The following is a 27377-nucleotide window of genomic DNA, read 5'->3' on the forward strand; positions in this document are numbered from 1 at the left end:
TCCAGGGGACTTACTGCTCTGCCTGTGCCAAGGTCAGCCTGTCATCCAAATGGTCACATGGGGTGGCGCTCCCTTGCAGGGCAGAAGAGTATATTTCTTTTTGCAACTATGAGTCAGATAATCATGAGTGATGGACCACATTCATCCCGCAAACCATAGGTCGCCAGTCCCTGGTGTTCTGGATAAGGGGAGCTCTGTAGATAAGGGGACACAACAGAACTGTGTCACAAGTGAAAAAAATCTGATTGGGTGGTATCATGATTTTGGAGAGGTTTTTCTGTTAGGAGCAATTATTATGCCCGTATCAGACAAAGAGATGATGGTAAAATAAAAAAAAATACATTGCTAAATATTTACTAGGAAATGAGAGTGAAGCCAGAACCTTTGAGGGTAGGGATGACTGGAAGCTGTAGGTTATCAAGTATGATTAAATCATCTTCAGTATTTCTGATAATTTTGTGAGAGGAGAGAGAATGCAGATGTAAGATGATGTTTTTCAATGAATATGTTTTTGTTATCTGTATTTCTTTCACAGTATATTTACTGTAACCTACCTCCTGTTCATGCAGATCTTGTTGCCTTGAAAGACAAGCTGTAAATATTTCAGATCATTTGATAATAGTGCTTTCAAAAAGCTCTAATAATAGACCGATTATTTAAGAATTGGCTCTTTCTCCCTCGAGCCGCTCGGAGCATCCAGAGACTGGGATGTGCTTCTGAGTCCTCTTCTTGCAGGCTGAGCTTTAGATGAGGAAACGCTCCGCCCTCACGTGGTATCGCGCAGCGTCTCCCCAGTCTTTTGCTCAGCCTCGAAGAGTCAGGCTGTGTTTTCAGAGAGCTCCTTGGCTGATCGTTCATTTCTTGCCTATTTCTTGCCTATTCCAACTTCGTCTTCATAAGGTTTGCCTTTCCTTCCTCCTCCTGCGCAAAGGGTCTGGACTTAAGGGAAAAATTTCCCGTCCCTGGGGCGAAGCTGTGGGCTGCAGCGCGAAGCGCGACCCCCCACCCTTATCAGATCGCGTCGCTGCCTCCGCGTTGCCTCGTGGCACGCATTTCTTTTATTGCTGGATTCCCCCACCCTAAACGCCGATCGGGAGGGTCATCGCCCCTAGGGCCCTAGGAGCTGAGCTGACCAGCAAGCCCTCCTTTTCCGTCCCGGGCGTCCCGACGGTTCAGCTTGCGGCCGCCATTTTGGCTCCGCATCGTGGTCGGGCGCCATTTTTAAATACTTTAACTGCGGTGAATTGGAGCTCCAGGCCTTGGGTTAAAGCTTAGCTGCCCATCTCTTCCACCTGGCCCGCTCCTTTATTACTTGTTGGCCTCCGCAGCCCGTTTCAGGCGGTTGCAGCCCCCTCCGGTTTTATTTTTCTTGTCTGGAGGCCTGCTGCCAGAGGCCCTCTCTTCAACTCTAGGCCTCAGGCGTTTATTTGACTGATTGGCCTGTACTGAGATACAGTTCTCCCTGTTACAGTTACTGTTTCTATAGATTTCAAAAAAAAAAAAAACAAAACACCAGAGTTCAATTCCTGACAGAGGGTTTTAATCCCATTGGAAAAATCTGTGGCTACAATGCATATTATCCTTGATTTGCAGCAGCTTGTTTAGTGACTGTTCAAAGTTACAATGACATTAAACAATAATAATAATAATAATAATAATAATAATAATAATAATAATAATAATAATAATAATAATAATAATAATATATATGATATTTTTAAAACCAGGGGCTGTTTAGCTCCTGAAGCTAATGTATTGCATATTGTCACCTAATGTGAAATACAAATACAAAAAAAAAAAAAAAAAAAAAAATTCTTTTTGTACACCAATATTTCTCATAGATATATAGAGGTATACGTAGAACCTGTTTATTCACCTGGTATAAAACATAAAAATAAATAAAGGGAGAAGAAAAATTACAAATTAGAGTATATATATTTCTGTTATCTCCGTACATAACAAATTCCAAAAGGGGGAGCGGGCCAGCTTCATCGTCACCCGGCCTCATCCAGGCCTGATCTGGGCGAGCCAACCGCCCTTGCTAGTATTTATTATCTAACATGGCAGACGACAATCCTCTAAACGTCCTTCCTTGAAGGCTAAGGCAAAGTCCCACTACTTGCGCAGGCAGGACAAGGAACCTAAGGGCTCTAGACAGGACAAGGAACCTTCCAAGGCCTCCCAACGTGACGCCTCAAGGCGCCACAAGCGTTGGAAAAAGAGTCTGACAGGCGTTCAGGAGTCCCCGCCGAGTCGTCAATACTTCCTCCTCCAACCACTTTAACACCCACTGCTGCTGGTCTGCGCCAGGGCGAACCCTCTACCTCCGAGGTTCCGCCTCACATCAGGGCTTGGATGGAATCAGCCATCCGCCAGAGCATTGCAGAGGGACTACAACACATGACCAGATCAGTCTTCTCTCCATGAGCCTCAAAGCACGACTCTTTCTCCATCAGATCCCTTCCACAACCGGTCCCCCGGTTGATCAGGTACTCTCTCAGAGGGACAGCCCTCCTCCGGTTGGGGCCCAGGTGGAGGAGGAAGGGGACTTTGGGGATTTCAGGGAAGAGGAAGAGGACTCCCAGATGGGATCCTCCGCTACAGTGAAACCCTCTTAGAGGCTGACATCATGGAGGGGAGATGTCGGAGGACGAGGGCACTTCCCCCGACCAACCCACTTTTGGGGAGCTGTTCAAGCCGCACATGTTCAAGTCCCTCCTCCTTAAGGCCAAGTATGTCTCTGGCCTTCTTCCCCAGTCCCTGCAACCTTCCCCCCGTCCCAGAGGGCCCGGAGGACTCCATTTTCACCCAACCAGTGGTGGAAGCTGAGGTCATCCCTTCCCCTTCCATCTTCGTGGATCCGGTGCGAAGCAACTCACCTCCACAGGGACCCCTCCTACACCCTCTAGCCAAGACAAGAGATTCCTTAATCTCGATTCGGCACTATCTAGCCTTCTGAACATTCCGGAACTTGATGACCCCATTGTGGGTCTGGTTTTCTCCTCTACCCCTTGTGAGGCCCTAGAGACCTTGAAACCTGATGACATGCGGGCGGAGTTGCCGCTGCGCAGGGCCCACCTATATGACGCCTGGGCCATTAAATCAGCTATGGCCGCTTCTTTTTCACAAGGTCCTCTATCCGCTGGCTACGTCAGCTCAAGGAACACGTCCCGCTTCCAATCTCAGAGCTCACCAGGACATAGCGAAGTCAGTGGCTGCAGCCGAGTTCTCGGCTGACGCCACTTACCAGTCGGTAAAATTCTCTTCCAGGGCCATCACATCGCACGTCACGGCTCGTCGCATGCTGGCTCAAACACTGGCAGACGGACGTAAAGAATAAGGTCAAGCTGGCCACTGCTCCCACTAAGGGAGATAAACTGTTTGGCCCAGCTTGGAACCACTGTTGGTCGAGGACCGCAGTAAGAGAAAGTATCTACCCCCTTCCCGTCCAGATACCCTAGACCCCCTTCCTTCCGATCCCAGGACCGCACGGTCCGGACGACAGGACCAGACGCGGTGGCAGCTACAAGAGACCCTTTCGGGGATCGGGAGGAAGGCCCTACCGCAGAAGGTGGAGCCTCTTCCTCCCTCCCCATTGGCGGCCGCCTCAGCCACTTCGCTGCCCAATGGGACATATCCACATCCGATGCATGGGTTAGGGACACAATCAGGTTTGGTCTCGCCCTGGAGTTCAGGTCCGCCCCCTGATTATTTCATCCCATCCCCCCTCCTCAAGGGATCCCTCCAAACGTGCACCAAGGGATGCAGCCATCCATCATCTTCTTGACATCCAGGCCATGCAACCTGTCCCTCCGAATCAGGGAGAAAAGGGCTTTTACTCCCATCTCTTTGGGGTGCCCAAGCACTCTGGGGGTTGGAGAGTCATCCTGGACTTGAAACGGCTCAACCGTCACCTTATCCAACGTAGGTTCTATATGCACTCCTTGCAATCTATTCTTTTAGGCTCCAGGCGGGAGAGACTGGTTATCTCCCATAGATCTTTCGGAGGCATTCCTCTATATTCCAATCAGGGCCCTCCCATTACAAATTCCCCAGGTTCTGTCATAATAGCCTTCACTATCAATACGTGGCCCTACCCTTTGGACTGGCATCGGCCCCCGGACCTTCACCAAGGTCCCGGCGGCCCTGGCGGCTCATCTCAGGAGCGTTCCCGTCCGCCTCCACTGCTACTTGGACGTTATCCTTATTCTATCCCGTCCAAATCCCAGGCAGTCAGGGATACCAGGGTCTCCCTCTCGCCTTATGGGCACACGGGTTTCTAGTCAATTGGCAAAGAGCCAACTTACCCCTTCCACCCGAATCAACCTCTTGGGTGCCATAATTTATTCCGTTTCTCAAAGAGTTTTCCTCTCTCCGGAGAGGTTCCTTAGCATTCAAGCACTGGTCAAACAGAGCAGGCGTTCAAGGAGGAGTGGCCTTGATGGACTTCTCTGAATTGTTGGGCAAAATGGTGTCACCCATCTCTATTATTCCCTGGGCCCGTCTACACAGTAGATCCCTCCAGTGGCTCCTGCTCCCGTTCCAACGATCCGGAAGAAGCAACTCGAAGGCCAGAATCAGGGTCCCTCCAAGGGTCCTCACGTTTCTTCTCTGGTGGACCAATTCCGCCATCAACAGAGGCCACCTCTTCGAGGAACCTCAATGACTCTCCGTCACTACGGACGCTAGCCTGTCCGGTTGAGGCGCTCATCTCAACTCGCTCTCGGCACAGGGCAAATGGTCGCCGACCGAGCAGAGGTGCAGTATCAATTGGCTAGAGCTTCACGCTGTCCATCTGGCCCTGTGCAGTTTTTCCTCAGGTCCGCAAACATCACGTTCTCGTTCTCACGGACAACGTCACGGCCAATGCCCATATCAACAGGCAAGGGGGCACCCAGTCCATCCAGCTAATGAGGGAAGCCGGCGCCTTTGCCGCTGGACAGAATCCAACCTCCTATCTCTAAAAGCCGTACACATCTCCGGAGTAGACAATACTCAGGCGGACTGGCTGAGCAGGGCCACGGTGGACCAGGCAGAATGGAGTCTCCATCCATCCCTACTCGAGGAAGCGTCCAGAATATTCGGCCTTCCGGTGGTGGACCCTTTCGCCTCTCCGTCCAACACTCAGCTTCCACGGTTCTTCTCCCGGTATCCGTCTCACCGGTCGGAGAATCTCAACGCCATGCTTTGCCCATGGCCCCCAGGGCTCCTATATGCCTCCCCTCCGCTCCCGTTAGTTCCCAGAGTAATACAGAAACGCATTCAGGAGAGGGCAGTCCTTCTCCTGGTGGCTCCCTATTGGCCCAGGCGACCGTGGTTTGCGGACCTCCGCTTTTTATCGGTAACGCCTCCATGGAGGATCCCCCGGACTGGGTCTCCCTCTCTCAGGGGCCCCTTCTGCATCCGGAGCATCAATGGCTCCAGTTAGCCGTCTGGAGGTTGAGCGGATCCGCCTGACTAGTGAAAAGCCCTCAGTCAAGTCATTGACACTATTTTGCCGCCAGGCGACCTTCCACTACACGAATTTATGATGCCACTTGGAAGGGGTTCTGCAAGTGGTGTAGCGGGTCTCAGATTGATCCCCTCTCTCCCTCTGTGGCTCAGATCCTAGAATTCTTCAGGAAGGCCTTCGCAAGGGGCTCGCACTCTAACACCCTGAGACTACAATTTTCTGCCCTCTCGACCGTGGTCTCCTGTGATAACTACGATTCCCTTTCTCATCACCCCGAATTAGATCTTTCCTTAGGGCGCCACCAACCTGTGCCCTCTCACTGTTCACAGGTTCCCCACATGGGACCTCATCAAGGTCCTCATTTATCTTACTCGTTCCCGTTCGAGTCTTTGAGGGACTCATCCCTTCAGTTTCTCACCTTTATGGTAGTTTTTTCTAGTAGTTATTACTTCTCCTCGTCGAGTTTCGAATTAGCAGCTCTGTCAGTCAGGAGCGATCTATGCGTGTTCCATGCAGACCGAGTGGTCCTTCGTCCCGACCCCACCTTCCTACCAAAAGTCAACTCTCCCTTCCATAGGTCTCAGGATCTGGTTCTACCAAACTTTTGCCCTAGGCCCTCCAGGGGCAGGGGGTCCTCTGGCACTCCTAGATGTTAGAAGGGCCTCGCGTATACATATTAAGCGCACTCAATCCATGAGAAAGTCGGAATCCCTCTTCCTATCCTTTCAACCCAGGTCACTGGGGCTTAGGGTTTCTCCCTCCACCATCAGTCGCTGCATCAGGGCCACCATTGCGAGGTGCTACCTTTCCCATTCCCTGCCCGCTCCGGGTGGAATAACCGCCCATTCCACCAGAAGTGCAGCCACCTCGGCGGCCTGGGCCACGCAAGCCCCCATCGCTGACATTTGTCGGGTAGCCACCTGGACCTCTCCGTCCCGTTTATCAGACATTATAAAATAGATACGTACGCCTCAGCGGAGGCCTCTTTTGGCCGACGGGTCTTACAGAGGATCATCAGTGATCCGGAGGGGCCTTCGGGCCAGACGGAGTCCCACCCGTGGACAGCCCAGCTTTGGTATGTCCCAGTCTCTGGATGCTCCGAGCGGCTCGAGGAGAATGGGCGTTGGTTCTTACCTGATACGCCCCTTCTCGGCGAGCCGCAGAGCATCCAGCCCCACCTAATTTCTCCGTCTGGTGGGGACTCTTGATTCAGCCAAGGAGCCAATAGTAGATTAAAAAGAATTAATCACCTCTCTTCTCGTTATCGCAAAAAACTGGGGAGGCTGCGCGATACCACGTGAGGGGCGGAGCGTTTCCTCATCTAAAGCTCAGCCTGCAAGAAGAGGACTCAGAAGCACATCCCAGTCTCTGGATGCTCCTCGCGCTCGCCGAGAAGGGCGTATCAGGTAAGAACCAACGCCCATTCTAATGACATGATGAATGAGACACTAAAATGCTCGCATAGTTAATCTGTTTAAAATGAAATTTAGTAAGGGAGGCTATATCAGAATTACGTTTATGTCAGCTGGGTGACATTGGGCCAGTCCCATTTTTTCAGGCCTAGCAAGGAAATCTTGCCAAGAAAACTACAGGAGCTTCTCCAGGCAGTTGCTTGGAGTCACCAGTGACTTGAGGGCATGTTCTCACACACAAACATCCATACATGCTTATCATTACTTTTTATCTGTTTTCAGAGGTGACTTTTTCGAACAGTAATATCAGTACTATGGAAGAAGACAGTTTGGAATCTATGACACTGGAGTCTCAGTCTAACATGGAAAATTCTTCTATTGGTAAATTATTTTATTTAGGGAAGTAAATTTAATAGAAGCTAAGCATGGTTCCCATTATTTTGCTTAGGCTGCAAAGGTCCAAATTGCACCACTGCATTGGCAGCTTTTGATGAACTTGGGGTTGGATTCTAGTATTTTGGAGTAGCTATTCTTTCTAGGGAAACACACGAGTTTAGCTCTACCTCTGAATTTATAATTCAGAAGCTGACTTGGACATAGTCAGATGAGAATGCATCAGGCATTCTCCCTTCATATTTTCTTGATCATTATTGCCAGGACAGTCAACTGCTGTAATATTGTGACTATGCTCATGGTAATGTGACTGCACTTTCCCTGCTGACAAGGATGATGAGGCTTCAGGTTGTGTACACAGGCATCAAGAATCAGACGTAACCACTTCCCTTACCAATAATCAAATTTTGTCCTTTATAAAGAAAGAATGGGAACAGGTAGCTGATATTTTCAAAGATGTATAGGTAGTCCTCGACTTAATGACCACAAATTGAGCCCAAAATTTATGTTGCTAAGTGGGAAATATGGTAAGTCGGTTTTGCCCATATTTATGACTTTTCTTGCTATATTTGTTAAGTGAATCGCTGCAGTTGTTAAGTGAATCTGGCTCCCTCATCTTTGGGGTAGCATGTGATCACATGACATCGCAATCATCATAAATATGAACCAATTGCCAAACATCCAAGGGTAAATCATGTGACCATGGGGATGTTGCAAAGATAAGTATGGAAAATGGCCATAAGCCACTTTTTTCAGTGCCATTGTAACTTCAGACGGTCACTAAATGTACTGTTCTAAGTTGAGGACTACCTGTATTTCTGTTGATGGGATGAGAAGTTATGTTTAGCTTCATAGACTACAAGTAAAGTGAGGCTATGTATTGTGTCCCTAAAATCATTTTGACAAAGAATACTTGGCAGTATTTCATATTTTTACCAGGGTGCTGTTGTTTATGGAAGTGATACTATATTTCAGAATTTGGATCTTTATAAAAGACATAATTCTTTCCCCTTTGTTAGCTGTGGATGAGAAAGATGAACAAAGCAACGAGGATGAACAAAAAACTCTGAAACCCACTAGCAAGGAGTTCAAGAAAACGTGGGGGTTTCGTAGGACTACTATTGCAAAGCGTGAAGGCTTAGGAGATGCCGACATGGACATTGCTGAACAAGCATCTCCTCAGCAGCAAAGCCTGGCTCTTCGGCGTAGCGGACGACAGCCCAAGCGTACCGAACGGGTGGAAGAATTTCTTACGACTGTGAGGCGCAGAGGACGGAAAAATCTTCCTACAGCTCTTGATGACTTCAACGAGCCAGCTTCTTGCCATGTTACCGATGTTGAAACTGCTTCTGAAGGCAGTGTAGATAGCATTCCCGATATTAAAAATGTAACTCAAAAGAACCGTTCTAATGAAAGCAAAGGCCAGCCGGCTCGAAGAGGCAGAAGTGCTAAAGAGCACGATGAGGAAGAGGATGAGGAAGATACATCTGACAGCGATAGTGATGGCTTAACATTGAAAGAGTTGCAGAACCGTCTGCGAAAGAAACGGGTGGAAGATAAACCCTCAGAGCTAACGCTGAAAGATATACAGAATCAAATCAGGAAGAAACATCCAGAACAAATTCCTGCTGAGACAGCTGATGTCCAGACCAGCAGCCAAATTAAGCATGAAATAACTGTAAAGCAAGAAACAGGAACTACAGATAATGCTGAGACTGGAGAACAAGGATCTGTCTCCAAGGAAACCAGCGAAGCAGGTCAGATTAAGAAAGAAATAAAATGTGCTTCGCAGATCACCGAAGAAGTTGAAGTACGCACAAAGGGCAAATCAGAAGCAGAAGTATACGACCCCAGTACACTTTATTGTATCTGTCAACAGCCTCACAACAACAGGTATTCTTTCATAAATAATGTCAAAAGTATTCCATAAAATGGGTCCAGCAAATCTTTGAGAAGCTACTCTAAATGTATGCTTTTATTACAGATCAAAAAACAATTTTCCTATTAGTGCTTTCAGCAACAAATACTATAGACAGTGTTGATAGAAAGGAGAGAATGGAGAATTAAATGATGATGGAAACAACTGTTTATTAATTTAAATGTATGAGAACAATAGCGTGTTTTAAAGTGCACTGCCACTACAAGGCAGTTTTGAAACAATTTGATTTCTCATTGTATTGTAGCAAAAAAAATCAAAAATGTTGAATGCAGAAAGGGCTATATAGGCAAAACTGGCAGAGGAAAATAGCTTCAAAAATGGAAATAAAGGCTATCGGAATACTTGTTCCTATGGGGGTATACATTGGTGGCATACAAAGAGAATAAAACTATGAGTGGGTGGACACAACAGTAGAAATCATATATAAGGCAAAACTTGATATCATCTTTTCTAAGATAAAACTATAAAATTCTGTAAAAAACAGATGATATCAAGTTCTACATCTTTGAGGGTCAAAAAATTTTCTATGACTTGGTTAAATTAACGTAACTTCATAAGATATATACAATAGGGCCGTGATGGTGAACCTAGGGCACAGGTGGCACGCAGAGCCATTTGTGCCGGCATGCGAGCTACAGGCAGACTTACCTCACTGCGCATGCACGTGCCTCACAGCTGATTTTCGGCTGATTTGAGGCCTTTTTCAAGCCTCTGGGAGGCCGAAAAAGGCCTCAAACCAGCCGAAAATCAGCTGTGAGACCTGGTTCGAGGCCTTTTTCGGTCTCCCAGAGGCTTGAAAAAAGCCTCTGCAGGCCGAATAGGCCCGTTTTGTCACTAATGGGCCTATTTGGCCTGCAGAGGCTTTTTTGAAGCCTCTGGGAGACTGAAAAAGGCCTCAAACCAGCCAAAAATCAGCTGTGAGGTGCAGTGCAGGTAAGGGGGGGCGCGGGGGGATTGCGCCCACATGCGCAGGGGACATTGCTTTCTGGGTGCTGGCACTCGAGCACGTGAGCGCCAAGCGTGCACACAGTTTTTGGCACTGGAGCCCAAAAAGGTTAGCCACCACTGCAATAGGGCATGCTACATATTACAAAACCTGATTGATATACGTTACTGATACTTTGTTAATGCTTTGTTTTTTAAAGGTTTATGATTTGTTGTGATAGATGCGAGGAATGGTTTCATGGGGATTGTGTAGGTATTTCAGAGGCCCGTGGGCGCCTGCTGGAAAGAAATGCAGAAGACTATATCTGCCCAAACTGCACCATTCTGCAGGTGCAAGATGAAATAGCTATGGAAACAGACCAACAGAAAACTCTGCTGGGACAGGTTACAGGTGATGGCACAGAGTTCACAAGCATAGGAACTATTGAACAAAAGTCCATTGAGGATCAAGGCATCAAAGGTCGTATTGAGAAAGCTGCAAATCCAAGTGGAAAGAAAAAACTCAAAATATTTCAGCCTGTGAGTGTTCAAATGATTCAATTTAATTTTACTGAATGATTGGTAAACTTCTGGTGGAAACATTCTGAGTTACCTGCCGAGTATATGTGTGTGTGTTAATATCATACGAAACATTAAAATTCTGACACCCTAGAAAAGAGCAAGGAACATCTTGTAAAGTAAGACTTTTTTAAGTATATTTTTTTATTTAACCAAAACATCAAATACAAGTAAAAATATAAAAAGTGGGACGTAGAGAAGGGAGAGAAGAAAAAAATAAACTTTTTTATTAATAATTAATTAATTAATTAATTACTGCAATTATTAATTGCAGTAAAATAAAAGTGGTAACATTACAGGCTCAACTTTTTACTTTTACATATTAAGGTATGCTAGCTATTTCTCTAACAACAAACCTATCTAATCAGAAAATCCAAAAGTCAAGAGTTTCACTTATTGCACAAAATCTAGAAACTCTTTCTAAGTAGAAATAAAATTTGATGTATTCTTTTCTTTAATTGAAGAGAGTTTTTCTGGCCATTTTTCCATTGTGGGAAATAATTCTTAGCACACTTGTATCTTTGTAACTTGTTAGGGGTTCAGTTTCTTTTTCTGTGGATTTACTTATTTTTTTTCATCATATGCAACCCAAGAATCTAAGTCCCTCTTGAAACGCAGTTGCTGAAAATCAATAGCCTATTATCCTTTTTAAAAGTAATACAATGGAAATAATAATGTAAAATCCACATGGAAAAAATGTCTCTATGGCAAGTGGCCTCCAGCCCTATGGATTATTATTTTGTCATAGTTTTTTCCTGAGACAAATAATTCCACCATTTTATATGCTTAGCATAATGTATTACCCTAAGAAAGGACAAGAATAGGGGAAAACAGCCATGGAAAACTGTATTTCTTGCCGTTTATCTTGTTCATGTTGCATGCTAGAAGCAATTATAGCCAGAAATTTATAATTACAGACATGCCTATAATTGGCAAACATTACTTACAAACACCTTTAATAAAGATAGAAATGGATCTATTTGGAAGGAAACCAAATGGTTTCAAGAGGACTATAAATAGAAGTATTAGTAAGCTAATAAAATTCTGCATTACAACGGATTGTTATGTAGCTAAGAAAAATGTATTATAAACACGTACAGTATTAATGGCAATTAATTTTCTGCTGCTACATTTCAGGTGGTTGAAGATCCCGAAGCAGCCAATTGCATTGGCCCAGGATGCTTCAAGGTGGCTCAACCAGGTTCAGTATACTGCGGGAATGAGTGCATCCTTAAACATGCTGCTGCTACCATGAAATTCCTCAGTGAAGGCAAAGAACAAAAACCCAAAGAGAAAACCAGACCCAAGCCTCCTCTGATAAAACCTCAGACTCTGGTAAGTCTGGATTTGTATTAAATCGCATAAAAGTAGTCCTTGACTTACCACCATTCATTTAGCAACTGTTCGAGGTTGCAGTGGCAATTGAAGAAAGTAACTTACAGCCCATCTTTGCGCTTATGGCCGTCACAGAGTCCCCAAAGTCAAATGGTCCAAATGTGGTTACTCTCCAATCGGCATATATTTATGATTGTTACAGCATCTCAGGATCATGTGATCATCATATGCAACCTTTCCAGCTGGCTTCTGGCAGTCATTTAAGGACAGCTAGATCACTTAATTGACCCCATGATTCACTTAAAAACTGCAAGGATTTGCTTAACAGTTGTGGCAAAAAAGGTGATAAAATGAGGCATAACTCAATAACTGCCCAGCTTAGCGGCAGATATCCTGGTCCCCACTGTAGTTATAAGTCAAGGACTACCTGCAGTCCCTTGGTGATCCATACAGGAGACAAATGCCCCTGTATGGTAAAATATTTTTATTATATACCCAATCTCTCTGCAAATTACTTTTGCCTTTTAGTATGCACTTAAGCACAGTTTTTCCTACATTCATATAAACCTGGATATATCACTCTGTTCTTGATTTCTGCTATTGTAAAAGCATTAGTGTGAGAAAGGTATATCTTACAAACACAGAAAAAGAGTTTCCCAACTGCTTAAGGAAGTTATATACTGTGGCCACTGGTCACAGAAAGGTCACTTGTCCTTTAAAACCATATTCAAATAGAGAAAATATAAAAAAAATGCACTCAGTATGACATTGAGCTTTTAGTACCCTGTTTAAAAGCCCTCTGAAATCTGTATAATTCTACCAGAATGCCTCCAAAACCCTTCTCTGGCATAACAGATTCCTATTCCAATATGATTCCATGATCAGTTATGTAACACTAGCTGTATCTTTGATGATCCAGGAATTCTGTAAGGTATGTCCATCCTGGTGTTGCACTGAAATAGCCAGCTCAGTTTTTCTCAACCTTGGCAACTTTAAGATGTGTGGACTTAAAACACCCAGAATTCCCCACCAGGACCACTGAATCACGAGGCACATAGTGCAGTGTTTCTCAACTTTGGCAATATTAAGATATGTGGACTTCAACTCCCAGAATTTCCCAGCCAGCCTTGCTGGCGAATTCTATCATGTTTAGTTGTATTTTAAAAAAGGAGAGTATTAATATATAAAAATGCAAATGAAATCCATTTTTCAGTATTATATTAATATTAACATATCAAACACATTATGAATATTACAAACATTTTATAAAATTTTCATTTTAAAGTAAATGTAAATATAAATATTCATTTTATTGGATACGACCTAAAGAGCAATATAAATCCATTACTGCACTATTTTATAAAAAGAGTATGTATTTCTTAAAAGGAAAATACCCGGCATCAAACTGCTTAAGAGAAAAGGCACAAAAGAAAATAAATTATAGAAAATAACAAAACAAGTATAAATAACAAAAAGAAAAGTAAACAAAATCCAATCTATATTATGTTTCATTCAAAATATATAAAGGAGGTAAAGATTAAGAAAAGAAATTATATTATCTGTAATTATATTATCTGTAATTATATTACAGATAATGTTTTATTGGGAGTTTTGATCATAAAGGATCATATTGCCCAATATTTCCTCTTCATCTAGATGTAACATATTTAACATTTAATAGTTTTGCACACACAAAAATCAGTATACTGTGCATTATCTCATTATTTCTTACCCTGTTTACCATGCTTTCAGAGCAGCTAACCAGCTAACTAAGCCATTCTTGTAATATGTATTCCTCTTCTCTCTCCCCTCCCCCCCCCCCGGCCAATTTTTTTGAGTTAAAGTTTTACAACTCTGTAATGAATTCTAAAAAATTGAGAATATTCGTGAATGGGGTAATACTGACGCTTATTGTATCGTTGTAGATTTGGGTCAAGAAATTTTGGGTCACTTCACATCTTTCTTAGTAATGAAGATATAATTAGGTCTTCATTGCCATCAGAATAGCAGCATCAAAGGTTTCGCTAAGCCGAATACTTAGTGAAATGTTTTTGTCTTCACTTAAGGGTAATGTGTTTCAGAAGTGATTTCAAATTGATAGGTAAAGATTTTTGGATAAGTGTGCAATATTTGGATTAGTGTACTAGAAAGTCAAACACTTGTCAGCAGGAAATAATTTTAAGGTCATGTAAGCATTCATTGTGCAGAATGAGAGATTGGGCCCAGGATGTGATTTCTGCTTGAAAAAGTATAGGCGTATCTTTTTGCATAACAATATTTCCTGTGTCATAATGATTTTATCCTTACATATCCTTGCAAATAGAGTGATTAGGGTTCTGCTGGTTATACAGGCAGGTACCAAACCTTTGTCCATGCAGAAGAGGCCAGTTGCTGAGAAGAAAGAGATGATCGTGAAGAAAACGCCAGTGGCCACTATTAAGACAGAAGCAAATGCTCAGACAGTTGGTAAAGAGCCAAACCCAGAGAGCAGCACACCATCCTGGGCCAGCGATCATAATTATAATGCAGTAAAGCCAGAACAGACTCCTGCCATTTCACCAGCACTGTTATTCAAATGTATGTATTTTCCAGGGATATTCTTCTGCAGTCGTTTATTCTTCCTATCAATACATTTTCCATTTTGGGGCCGGCAAAAAAACAGAAAGGGATTTTAATGGCTCCCTTGCTCTATCTTCAAAGATTGACACATATGTCTCAGGGGAAAAAATTCAAGGTTCATGCATAGTGTTATTAACAACTCGGGTGTTCTTGTTTAGTTGTACATAATTGGAATTTAATCTGCAAAGGTAGGCATAGTTTTCTTATGTGCTCCATAGAGGGTAGCTATAATCTTAACAGAAGGTAGGTAAAATCATTTATAATATTAATATTATGTAATGTATAGTGTAATTGTATCTACTGTTAAGATTGGCCCCTTGTTATTCCTTTGCATTTTGACTTAGAAATGCCAGAATTTGTAAGCTTTTAAGGGATTTGAACCATTAATTTTACCTCTTTACACAAACATGCCTTTTTATCAGTTTTGAGGACAAAACTCCTACCAAGAAAATGAATCTCCTGAAGTGATTCCAGAAGCCCAGCGTAAAATCCAGATGCTTCCTTTGTTTTTGTTTTTTTGTTTTTTTTGGCTTTTTTTAAAAAAATACAAAAGCTGTGTGCTATATAAGCTCTCTTCAAAACAGGAAAGCAGACTGAGAATTCATGATAAGTATGATAAGTATACAGAATATCTTTAACATCTTGGTAGCTTATGAAGGTAAGTAAATGGATGCTTGATAATGTAAAACCATTCTTTTAGGAACTTTTTACCCTTCTGTTTAAATATGTTATAGTCTGCAGTCTGAATTTTTCATTTTTCATTTCTGATGTATTATTTGAGTCAGTGTGAACCTTGATAGGGTTTCAGGCATGCAAAAGAATTGACTTCATTTCCCCCCCCCATTAACCTCTGATGGCTGAGTTTGGCTACATCTTTATAACCATTGGAAGATGACTTTGATGAACCCCCTGGAGGAGTGGAGCTCCCAGGCTTGAGGAGAAACTATCCAGAACATCTTCCTGTTCCCCTTCACATGAGGGGTGTAGCCCTCCATGTTTACAGTTCTTGCTTGATAATCATATATGGAAGAAATATTTTGTTCCTTAGGCTTGTGAATCTTGAACCCTTCTTTTAAACTCTTTATAGGAGTGTCATAGAATTGTAGAGTTGGAAGGGACCTTGGAGGTCTTCCAGTGCAACCCCAAAGAGTTTTTCCTCAGTCTTTTCATTAATTCGGATGACCAGTTGAACATTTCCAAAAGGAATTAGTCATTTCTGTACGCATATTAGTAAATTTGTTAGCAGCAGCAGCCTGAAAGTAGCACTTGTTTTTCAGCATACATAGGTTTCCTTCCTGCTACTCTCAGAACTGTTTACTTGTTGGACAGTTCAGGTACTAACAATTTAATTTTTCATATAAGGAGTCTTTTTCTAAAACGCTTATAAGTTAAAAGGAGATCTATAGTTTGATCATGTTTTTACGGTTGCTGATGGATGCAGAAATGAATGCATTCAATTCAGTTTATGTTTAGTGAAGAACTTCCATCATCTTAAGAAGACTTTTTGGCTTGACTTTGAAGGTAAGTTAATTGCTATCTTGAAGTGCTTTATAAAGTCCCTTCCAGATATGAACTATAAATCCATACGTTAAATCAACTCCATTATCCTGCAGTGATTGCGGTTATCCAGGAAAAGGTTACTCCTTTCTCTTGGTATAGGAGAGTGATGTAATATTTGTAGATAGCAATTAATGGTTAATATTATGTAGAGTAAGTACAGTAAGAATTAACCATATACAGAAGTTAGGTGATCGTCATCTAATGAAATAAGATTGGATCTCCTAAGCATACACAGCAGTCTTTGTATTTATACGCTTTTCAGCCTTTGAAAGAGACATCAATATTATAGAAAAGGGTGTGTTCTGCAGCATTTGGTGTTAAGGCTGTGTCACCATACTTGAATAACAGAATTACTTGGCTTCAGTTGCTTTTGTATCTGTTTACTGTTCACAAATGTCTAAAATACCTTAAAATGTGTGTCGTCTGCTTGATTCCTAAGCTGTCCCCAGATTGTTGGAAATATCTCCACTATAATATCTGGATTTCAGGGTTGTTTTTATTTTACCTTGAGAGAGTGGAAAAAACTAATCATAATTATATGTTAGGTCTTAGAAATGTATTATCTAGCTGATCTAAATCTCAGGCAACCTAATGTTTAATTCTAAAAAATTACACACAGTTTGATGATTCCAGATTTTTGGTCAATGGTTTCAAGAAAACACCTAGTGCTTATATAAAGTGATATACAGTGCTTTTGAGAGGAAAAGCACCATATAAAGTATTGTTCTTCCTAGTAGATCAAGGAAAGTCAATAATGGTCTCAGGAGAGGAGGCAGAATAGTTTCAGCACAATAGTGTATCAACATGTTAGTAGGCCTGGAACACTAAATTCTACCTTAAATTCAGCTTGAAAGGGTTTCCTAATATTAAGTCATTAAGAAAGTTATGAAATTAGGATAACATTTATGATTTGAGGTTAATTTAGTCAGAGGGCATCTCATAATATCCTTTACAAAGATACAAGAGGCAGTGAGTCCTTTACTTAAATTAGACTGAATATAAGTTCCTTATATCTAAAATCAACTGCCAAGCTATTCCACAGTTCTGGAATTTATGTCAAACAAATGAATTTGCAGATTGGATGAGGGAGTGGAATTTCAAAACACTAGCACACCTGTACTATAAAAGCAAAGCCAATGAGTCACAACTTGCCCCTGCTGTAATGATATCTGTGGTTTATTTTGTATTAGTATTTCAGGTGCTGCGCTTTATTCTGCCATTCTGAAAGTGCATAGCTTCTTAGCCTTTGATACGGCCTTGGGATAAATGTCACAAAAATGATGGTTTTGAGAATCCAAATAATAGACAAAATCATAACATGGTAATATGCTTTAATTGGACATCCAGCCAATACATCCCAAGGATAAGACTTGTGCCCACCCACTGGGGAGGGGAAATGTCTTACATTCCACTTGTCTCGTTACTTTGATTCTGGCTGTCCACAATCAGAACATTTAATTTCACACCTCTTTTTCTCAGACAATGGGAAAAAAGAAAATCAATTCTAGAATCAGGAATCAGTAGCTACCTAGAGCAAGGGTGTCAAACTCGATTTCATGGAGGGCTGCATCAGGGTTGTGTTTGATCTCAGGGGGCCGAGGTGAGCGTGACCAGGGTGAGCATGGCCAGCGTGACATCACTGTTGGGGGGCACCTGTGATGGCATGAGCACTCTGCCAGTGAAAACAGGCTGCCAAGCTCCATTTCCGGCTGTGACGGCCTCCTGCAACCCTCTGCCAGCGAAAACGGAGCTCGGGAGGGCTGCGCATGGTCCTCCCAGCTCCGTTTTCACTGGCAGAGGCACCTTGGGCCAGTCCTTCACTGTTTCCAGGGTGGCCCTGCAGGCCAGATCTAAGCACCCTGTGGGCCGCATCCAGCCCCCGGGCCTTGAGTTTGATACCTCTGACCTAGAGTTAAAAAAAAAAAAGTCAGATGGGCAGGTATGGAAAGGAAAGATTTCAAGTGAATGCTTTTAAATAATTTGAAAGCTGTTTAAAAAGGATTTATGAGCAGCCAGATAAAGTAAAAACAGATATGCAATTAAGAGTAGGAAATAAACACTTCACGGGGGAAAAAGATAAATTAAAAATTATTTTAAACAAAAGGAGCAAATTATGCTATTGTCTTCATTGGAGAAACTAGCAGTAAAATTCTGGTCCTTTTAGCATCACTTTGCGTGCGTACATACACATGCACATACATACAGAGGAATATATATATACTAAAAGGTCTTGTGCGCTGGAGTTAGTGGACCAGGTTTGCTTTTCAAAAAAATTCTGAGGAGATAAACAGTACCTTGCTCTCTCTTACAGTTAGCATATCAAAATGTCCTGTATGGAGGGTTATAAGATAGCAATAGCACTTAGACTTATATACAGCTTCATAGTACTTTACAGCCCTCTTGAAGTAGTTTACAGAGTTGGCATATGGCCCCCAACAATCTTGGGTTCTGATTTTACCAACCTCAGGAGGATGGAAAACTGAGTTTACAGTTTGTCAGGATCAAACTTGGCAGTGGGCAGAGGGCATCATTCTATCCGCTGCAGCACCAGGGCTCTGTCATGTTATAAATGGAGATGGGATAGGATAGTAAGGATAATATTTAGGATAATAAGATATTATTACCTGACAGAGAATACTCTAGGCACTGAATGTGTCTTACATTAGGACATGCTTACAGTTGCTCTGAGTTACATAGTATTTAGGTACAAACACAATTCAGATAATCCTTGACTTAACAGTTCATTTAGTGACTGTTGAAAGTTACAATAGCATCAAAAAAGGAACCTACAACTAATCTACTTTGTGCATCAAAACCTAAGAATAACTTAATTTTTGTTTCTGAAAATAGTTTAGAAATAGTTAAGTTGCCTTTGTTAATTTGTACTAGAAAATCAGTGGTGACATCAGAATGCTACTTATACATTTACAATTGGAATTTATAGTGATTAATCGGTAGGAAAGTTCTTAATGTTTAGCTTGAATATTCAGATTAGAGGAAACAGTCCTATATCTTAACAGTAATGAGGCACCTTGAACACCTATGTTCAAGGACAGCAAATCATTGTTTTCCAGAGACATCAAATTCCTCACTTGAAATTTGTAAGACAATGTTGTTGAATCGGACTTTACAGCTTAATTCTTGGAAGAATTCTGTGACTTGGAGCACTACAGGCAGAATGCAAAGCTTCAGGCAAAGATTGATAAATAATTAAAAAGACAGTATTTTATGGAACTAAAATGAGTATTTTATGGAATTAAAAAGAATCAGGGTTAAAGTCTTACGTACATGAAGCCACGTGAGCACAAAGGGAATGGACAAGTTCCATTAAATTTTTCAGGAATGCTCAAATTATTTGAGGTTTGTGTTGTCCTTCCCAGCCTTTTCATAGCCAAATGCTGAATGTTATTACTATATATAATATGTTCTGTTTTTATCATTTTCTTAAGCTGGCTGAGTAAGTCATTAGAAATCTTTCACCTCTTCCTTCCCCCCAAGTAAAAGGGGTTCTCCATGCTGGTGTATCGTATATCCAGTATTAGAGACCAGGGATCAGATCCAGACTACTGTTGCGGCTTCTCTTGTGCCTGAAAACAGCGAATGGGAACTGAAGAGGCCATCCATGGAGCAACATCTTCAAGACCTACCTGAGAAGATTTAAGCGGTGGGCTGCACCAGATATTGGGGAATGGAGTGTACCAGCTGCAGAATCACACACAAATCTGCACTGGGGGTGGGCGGGAAAGAAAAGTGTGTAGATTTATTCTTATCCCACAGGCCAACAACTGAGGTTTTGAATACTCCAGGAAGCCATATAGTCTTTTACCCCAGGCCACCTTCAGCCCAAGATGCACCAATTGAGTGTTTTGTAATTGGTGTGGTCTTGAATGGTTCATTTGGAAAACCAGGCTTTCTTTCCTGCGTTTAGTAAGACACTGATGATACGTTCGGTAAAAGTCATTGCAAGTTCTTGCATTCTTCCAGTTGACGTGAAAACAGGTACTTCTGCTGTGGGAAATGTGGACATATTGTATAAGCAATAACTTGTATCTAATTTGATAGGCAAGTGCATCCACCTCTCTATAGCTCCCTGTTGGGGGAGAAGGCTGAGTCCCTTTGGGTGAAGCATAGAGAAGTTGATGCCTTTTGTTTTAGTAGCAATGCATTGATACCGAAACATGGAATCAACCCTGAATGTATGTAATGGCAAACATTTATTTCATTATTTAAGTTTTTAATGTTTGTAGCTGCCCAATTCAACCAAATGGTTCTATTTGTTCAAACTAGAGACCAAAAACAACCGAAGCTGACCTGAATCAAGAATGAACATGAGTGGTGTGGAACTAGGCAAATGCTCCTACATACATCTTTTTCATTGTGCTTTTTATAAAGAGATATGGGCATGAATCTGCTAATCTCTTGTCAAATATTGTGCCTGATAACTTGGGTTTCAAACAGATGTTTCAAGTTGGATCAGAGCTGGAGAGCGGATACAGTCAAATGCTACCTTAAAAGGCACAACCGTAGCAGTATCTTCCTCCAACCTCTGACATCTGCAGGTGTGAGTGACATCTGCAGAAACTCAATGTTAGGCTTGCAAGAGATATCCTTTTCAAGTATGCTGATATAGGAATTGGGCTCTGCAGTATGATGTGCATCTTCTAATACAGTGCCCATGCAGGTGCAGTATGAAAAGCTGTTCGGTAAGTAAATTTGTAGAGCGTCTACACTGTTTGTTTGACTAAGGTTGTTTTTCAGGTAAATAGAAGTGCATGGAACAGGCTTCCTGTTGTGAGTAAAATACCCCTTCGGCCAAAGTTCAAGCTGCTCATTTTGGGTGGGTTTTAAAGTCTCTTGGTCCCCAAGGTTTATTCACTCCTCTAGGAATCTATTTCATTCCATGTATGTACAGATCATCAAAAAATACTGTGTTAAATTAGAACAGTACAATTTTATAATTCTATAACTTGTCAGTACATAAATAAAAAAAAATTGTGGGAAGTCTACTGTTAACCACATTGAATTAAACACATTCATGCTCTTAGAGGCCAGAACAAAGGAGGAAAATTTCAACTTCAAATCATAGCAGCATGGCAAAAGAGCATTCTGTTCAGAATCGGCACTTGAAGGGGGCTATGCGTGCGTCTGTTTGTAGTTCATTAGCTTAGCCACCATTCCAGTATTTCTTCCCCAGAAGATAATGGTACAGTCTAAAACTGATGGCTTGGCTCACTTTTGACAGGAGAGTTGGGTCGGAATTCAGAATTCTCAGCACTGTGAGCTGTTTGCATGTAGCAGAATTGGTATAAGGCCTCTAGAGGTTTTAGTCTGCTGCATGTTTCTCCATATACTCCCAGCTTTACAGAATGGATACCTGGGGATTAAAAAATATTACATGAGATTCCCATGAACCAGCCAATATGGAAATCATTAGAACATTGAATATTATTTATTAAATGTATTTGCCGCCCATTTTGCCACCAGAACATTGCAGATCATTTCAGATGGATAAATAGCATACATCTTTCCCCAGAAACCAACCTAATAAATAAGTCAATTGTTGTGCAAAATCTCAGTCACCCTTTGTAAAGCTGACAACCAAAAACCCTGAAAATAGATGAGAAGCAATCTCAAGTCCTCTTTCCAATATTGCCAAATCCCTTTGTGGTTTCCTTTCAGAACTACTTTGGAAGGTTCGATGTTCTGAATTGTAGGATCTCATTGAACTTTCCCAGTGCAGTGTCTGTCCTACCATACTCTTGGTCCTTGCCTTTCATTTCACCTTTTCATTGTTGCTGGGTTTCATATTATGTACAAAGCCCTTGTAACAAAGCAGTTCTGTGTGCTGATCAATAAGATATCACCAGGTCTGCTGCTAATATATATTTTATTGAAGAGGACAAAATGGCAGAATTCAAATAGGCCCAACTTGTGTACAAACAATTCCTATATAGTTTAGATTAATGGCAGTCATTGTCAATGAGACACTTCCCCCCCTCGTTTTGTTGCCATGATTCCATCTGAAACAAAAAACTAAGGCTACACACACTGTACAGTAAATTGAAAGTTCCTTGCTGTGGCTTAGCTAACGTGTGAATCCAAGTAGTATGGTTTGTAAGGCATGGTTTTTGACAATAGTCTGTGGCTTATCCACTCCAAAAGTAGCTATTTTGATTTCCTTTTTCAGAATGGTAGCAGTGTCTGCTGCACTTATTTGGAAGTTTTTTTTTTTATTGTTTCAATATATATATAAAACCATGTTCAAATATAAGCTTAAAGATGATCACAATTCCATGTGAATCCGCAAAATGCTTAACCTCTGCTGTACCGATGATGCTTCACCTTGGATAGGTTAGGTGTGTTAAGTGCGAACTTTTTGAAATGGGAAAAGGTACAAAATTAGGAGCAATTTGTAGCAATAAGGAAGTACCATCTGCATTTTAGCACGTCACCAAGGGATAAAATCTTAAGGTAACTCACTGTGGGAGTGGTACCCAGATTCTGCCCTTTGTAAAAAAAAAAATACCAAAAATATTTAATTTTAACATTCACTCAGCCTTAAAAGTATTTTAACAGTATTTAAGAAATTTTTCTTCAGTAAATCTGGGAGTGATTTGGATGTAGCTTAGATACAAAGGCTGCCTTTATACTTCTCAAAATGGGCATAATTTGTTACAATACCGTCAGTTGTTGTTGTCACAGACCAATCATTAGCCATTTTATGCAGAGGTAGCCATTGTAACACCCACCCACAAACCAGGTCTGGGCTTTAATCCTTCACCATCTTGTGGACTGTCTCCATGGATTGTGCACAGATCTGCCTCAGCATGAGATACCATGTTACTCCTATGTCTTCAGCATGTAAATAAGAAGCCATGGTTTTCTGTCCATGGGATGAGATGAAACTTCTAGGATTCGGATTTGCCACTTCAGGAAAAGGGATCTCATGCAAGGAATCAAACCTAAGAATGAGCTGACGCATTCGTACCTCGCTCTGTATCCCCAAAAATCTGCAAATCCATGGGCCTGCTTATTAAGAAGGAAAGGAAGTTAAAAGGAAGGTATCTCCCCTTCAAAGGTCAATACTGGGTCTTCAAATATTTTCCAAGCATTCAATACTGTCAGGTTCAATGTAGCAGCCATACCGAGTGGAATTAATCACGGAATAGGATTGTTTTGCCCTGCTTTGCCGCTTAAAGCCAATTAGCTTGTCTGGGCCAAGCAAGAAGATGCTTTGAATTGGTGGTAGGCTGTCTGCCGTCCCTTTTGGTTATAACCTACGGTGATCACGCAGCCTCTTTCTGTGGCTGGAATACCGCACAAGGTGATGTCACAAAATGAGAATTATGAACAAATATCGGAAGTTCCAGAACTGAAGTGTCAGTTGAAGTTGATGATCTCTCTCCCCTCTTCTAAATCATTCTCAGCTTTGGGGCCACTTTCACGGTGTGTCAATTAGGACATGACAATTCTTGTGCTAATTATTCTGGCTGGGAAAAAAGCATATTTCTCTGTAAAGTGCAACTGGATGAATAAATCTCCCATCTGCCGAAGCTTAATTGTGCCCCAGAGTGATAACATAATCCACACATCCCCATGAAAGGGGTGGACACTTTCTGAAGTTGAAAAGCTTCATAGCTTGGGTTTTGTCAAGGCTGTTCAGAGGGATGCAATTGCATGCTTGTAAAAAAATGGACTGGCAGCTGAAACGGCAACTCCACCCCTCCTCCCAGCTTAAATAAGCAGTGTAGTCAATCTAATGGGATTTAAGAGGACTGTTTCACTATAAGCGAAGCCCAAGTAATGCTATAGACCTGATAATTGAAGTGATCTCCAAAGAAAAAGCATATCATTTATAGTTATCAAAAATTGAATTTAGCTCTAAGCATAAGAATGTTTGGCTACAGCACTCCTAAGTCTGCTGCTCAGCAGGTCTGCTAAGATGATCATGTTACGGAGAAATTTATTTAGAGAGCTCTGTCAGCTCCATTTTACTAGTCAGTTTGTACAGATCTTCAATTTCTCAGTGGAAAATGGCTTGTCTCTGAACTGACCATGATCGCCTGTGTCCCACCCAAGGATAAGCCACCTCTTTTGCATTTTGCACTTCAGAGACTTAAAACTTCACGTTGATCAGACCTCTCCCTTTATCATCACTGTGTATGGGATTTACCAATAGTAAATGCCAGAAGCAAATCTGCAGCTTTCCTTTCAGAGAAAAGCTCCTAAGAGCAAAGGCTCCAAGAACTAAATTTTGACTGGGGGAGGGCACGCAGGGAGCCCAAATACTTTAGATTCTGGGTAGCATAACAGTGGCATCTATTAGATTTTGAAAGTGCTCATTTTTATAAAAATTGAAACTCGCTACACTTTCCATCAAAGGGCAGGTTTCAGTTTCAGGATGTTAGCCAAGAAACATTTAGGCCCCTTTGGCCTATATACTTTAAATTTTATGGTATTAATTTACATTTGAAAAGACAAAGTAGTAATAGTGACTTAGTATGACTTGGGTTATTGTGGAATCACATTTCCTTTCTCTCCAACCCCCTCGGATTTTCAATTTTGTGCAGCAGCTGCTTCAATTCACCACAATTTTCCTATTGCATAAATGCAGGTGTGATTTAAGTTTCCTACGGTGAATAGTTCAAAATACACTACTTGCTTTTTTAAAAGTTGGGATGGCAGTTTTAGCTTGCTTTGTCTTTTGCCAAAAGAGCAGGAAAACAAGGGTGAGTTTTGGGGAGTCTTACCTAGGCCTTCAGAGCTGTAACCGTAGTTAGAAGGTGGATAACAAACTGGTTAATCCAAAGCAGTAATAACAAAACTTCCAAACTCCCAGAGAAAGGGCATGAGAGTGCAGAAAGAGGCAAGGCTGTTGCAGTTCATTGATTCCTAATTGTCCCTGGCATTGACAAACAGCAAGATGAACACAGCTACAAGTTTCCAGTTTATTCCTTTGCATTGTTCCTTTCCTGAATGTGCAAACCCTGGTCTTGGGGCAGCTGTGGCCTGCTTCCTGCAAGGAATGTCAGAAAAACAGTGATTCTCATCGGCTGCAATCCAGATGAAGCCAGCCCTCCTCCCCCTCAGTCCAGACTCAGGGAGGGCCCCTGGGCCTTAGTCTGGGACTTATTCAAACACGCTGGGAGGGTGGGTGCCATCAAGAGACAGGGCCAAGAGCAAAACTAGGTTCATGTTAGTGTTAGAATCCTTAATAGTTAAAAATAATTTTAGTTCCCCTTTCCCTGCTGTCACATTCAAAATTGCCCTTCACAGCCAATGTCTTTCCATGTTCTATCTGCAGAGAGATGCAGCTATGCCTTTCAGAGCTAAAAGGAATCTCCTGCACTAAATGTTAGTGGTGGAAAGGTTTCTTTTATCTCTTTTTAAAATCTACTCAGAGTTAATTTTCACTCATCCTGAAATGCAACTGACAAGACTTTCTGCATTGGGTGCCATAAATGAACAACACATTTTCTGTCGTTGCTGGCCAAAGACATTTGGCAGGTGTTTGGAGAAAACCTTGGCTGTTAGCCAACCCCCCAATACCAGCTTACTATAAGAGTGACGTTCTTTCATTCTTTGGATTTGTAGCATGTTTGCCTAAAATGCTAGCCACTACCATCCATGCCTGGACTTCTGAAGCCCTGAGCTTTAATGAGAGTCCATGCAACCTCATTTCTTTCAGTCAATGCAGTGTGACTCTCTCCTTTTCACAAGACTTTGGAAGAGCCCTTGAAAAGATTGCACTGTGGCTTTCAAACATCTTTCAAATGTGAAGAATTGAGATTTTGCTTCAAGAGTTCCTTCCAAAATGGAATTCCTCTCGGCAGGCAAATGGATGATATCCCTCTCTCTCTTGAATCCCTGAAAGATTCAATACAAGTTCCCAAGCTGCTGTTTCTCCTTAAAGAGAAAAGCATTTTTTTTAAAAAGCCATCTCTGGAAGTTGACCATCCACTCTGCCGTTTATTCTTAGGGTGGGGAGGGGAATGGCCTTTCGTTTTATTCCTAGCAACTGTAAATGTCGTAAATGTCACCACTTTCATAATTTATTATTGGTTCAAATGCCAGATTGCCAAGTAGCTTTAACTTGTCTTGCCCCACTTTTTTTGTTGCTTAGATAGATTGGTCTGAATTGAAACAATCACGTTCATTTATCCTGGTTGAAGTTTTCCCTTGTGCTATTCCTAGTCAGCTCCCCACCTGGCATCTTCTTGAGCCTTGGGAGGTACAATCACCATTGGACTTCTTCGTGAGCTGTTTCTATACATCCATCCACCTTCGAGCCTCAGCTTCCTTCTCCCAATTGCTGGGTCAAGGCTGAAGACTGCAGCTGCTGCTTGTGCTCACCTCTGGGCTACAACTCTGCTATTCAGCTGGTCTTTCAAGAGCTGATCCCCATTTCCTGAAATGGAAGCACACACACACACACACACACACAGGCTTGGATGCAATTTGAGATCTAATCTGCTCCTGGGTGGGAAGTTTTGTTTTTTGGGAAGGGGATGAGGGGTTTGCATATGAATACTGTTGCCTGGCTCTCTTTTTTTTTTTTTCTCCTCCTGGCCTGCTGTTATTTACAAGATGTTGACCACCGATCTGAATTCCTGAGGGGGAGGAAGGGGGATCCTTGCCCTAGGACCATTGTTTCTGAGAGGTCGCCTCTCCTTTGGGTGGTGTAGAATGATGAGCAGCAGCAGAACCACCAAGATGAGCCCACGGGAGGGGTCAATCCTCACCGAATTTCATTCCTCCTGCTGAGACCCCTCTCCCAGTAAGATTGGGGTCTTCCCTCCCGACATCGCATGCTTTTATTTACCTTAAAGTTCCTTGTTATTCTTAAAGCATTCTTGCCCAAACAGCATTTGCCACTCGAGGGACTCTGCGGGTTCACACCTGCTTAGTTGCAATACTCTTGTATCTGGCGATTTCAGCCTCAAACTTTAATACATGCGATACATGTATTTTGAGGAATTTCAAAGAAAACCGCCTTCCAACTTTTTTGCACATTAACGCTCCACAGAGTTCTTGGAATTTATCCTATATGCTGATTGGAGTCTGGGTTCATCTTTACAGGGGCAGCAACGGAACAATGGAAAGTTTCTGCTGAATGAATGAAAGCAACTGATGTTGACTTGCCAGGGTTAGTAAGGAGAAAGAA

General features: G+C 42.1%; 1 protein-coding gene across 9 annotated transcripts in view; it reads left to right on the forward strand.

The window, feature by feature from the left end:
- DIDO1 (death inducer-obliterator 1) overlaps window positions 1–27377 on the forward strand; it is an 85090-nt gene that overhangs the window by 32381 nt on the left and 25332 nt on the right. For 8 of the 9 annotated variants that reach the window (XM_026683419.2, XM_026683415.2, XM_087959186.1 and 5 more), the window contains 5 exons: window positions 7147–7245; window positions 8277–9150; window positions 10342–10660; window positions 11837–12034; window positions 14386–14611. In XM_026683419.2, the coding sequence (XP_026539204.2) occupies window positions 7179–7245; window positions 8277–9150; window positions 10342–10660; window positions 11837–12034; window positions 14386–14611 (1684 nt within the window). In that variant the 5' untranslated portion in view covers window positions 7147–7178. The remainder of the gene's footprint in view (window positions 1–7146; window positions 7246–8276; window positions 9151–10341; window positions 10661–11836; window positions 12035–14385; window positions 14612–27377) is intronic. The other variant, XM_026683420.2, reaches the window with a different exon arrangement.

This window comes from Notechis scutatus, chromosome 3, assembly GCF_049901735.1.
Source record: "Notechis scutatus isolate UNSWTSFEM ecotype Mainland chromosome 3, rNotScu1.2, whole genome shotgun sequence".
In the NCBI taxonomy this organism is placed as follows: domain Eukaryota; kingdom Metazoa; phylum Chordata; class Lepidosauria; order Squamata; family Elapidae; genus Notechis; species Notechis scutatus.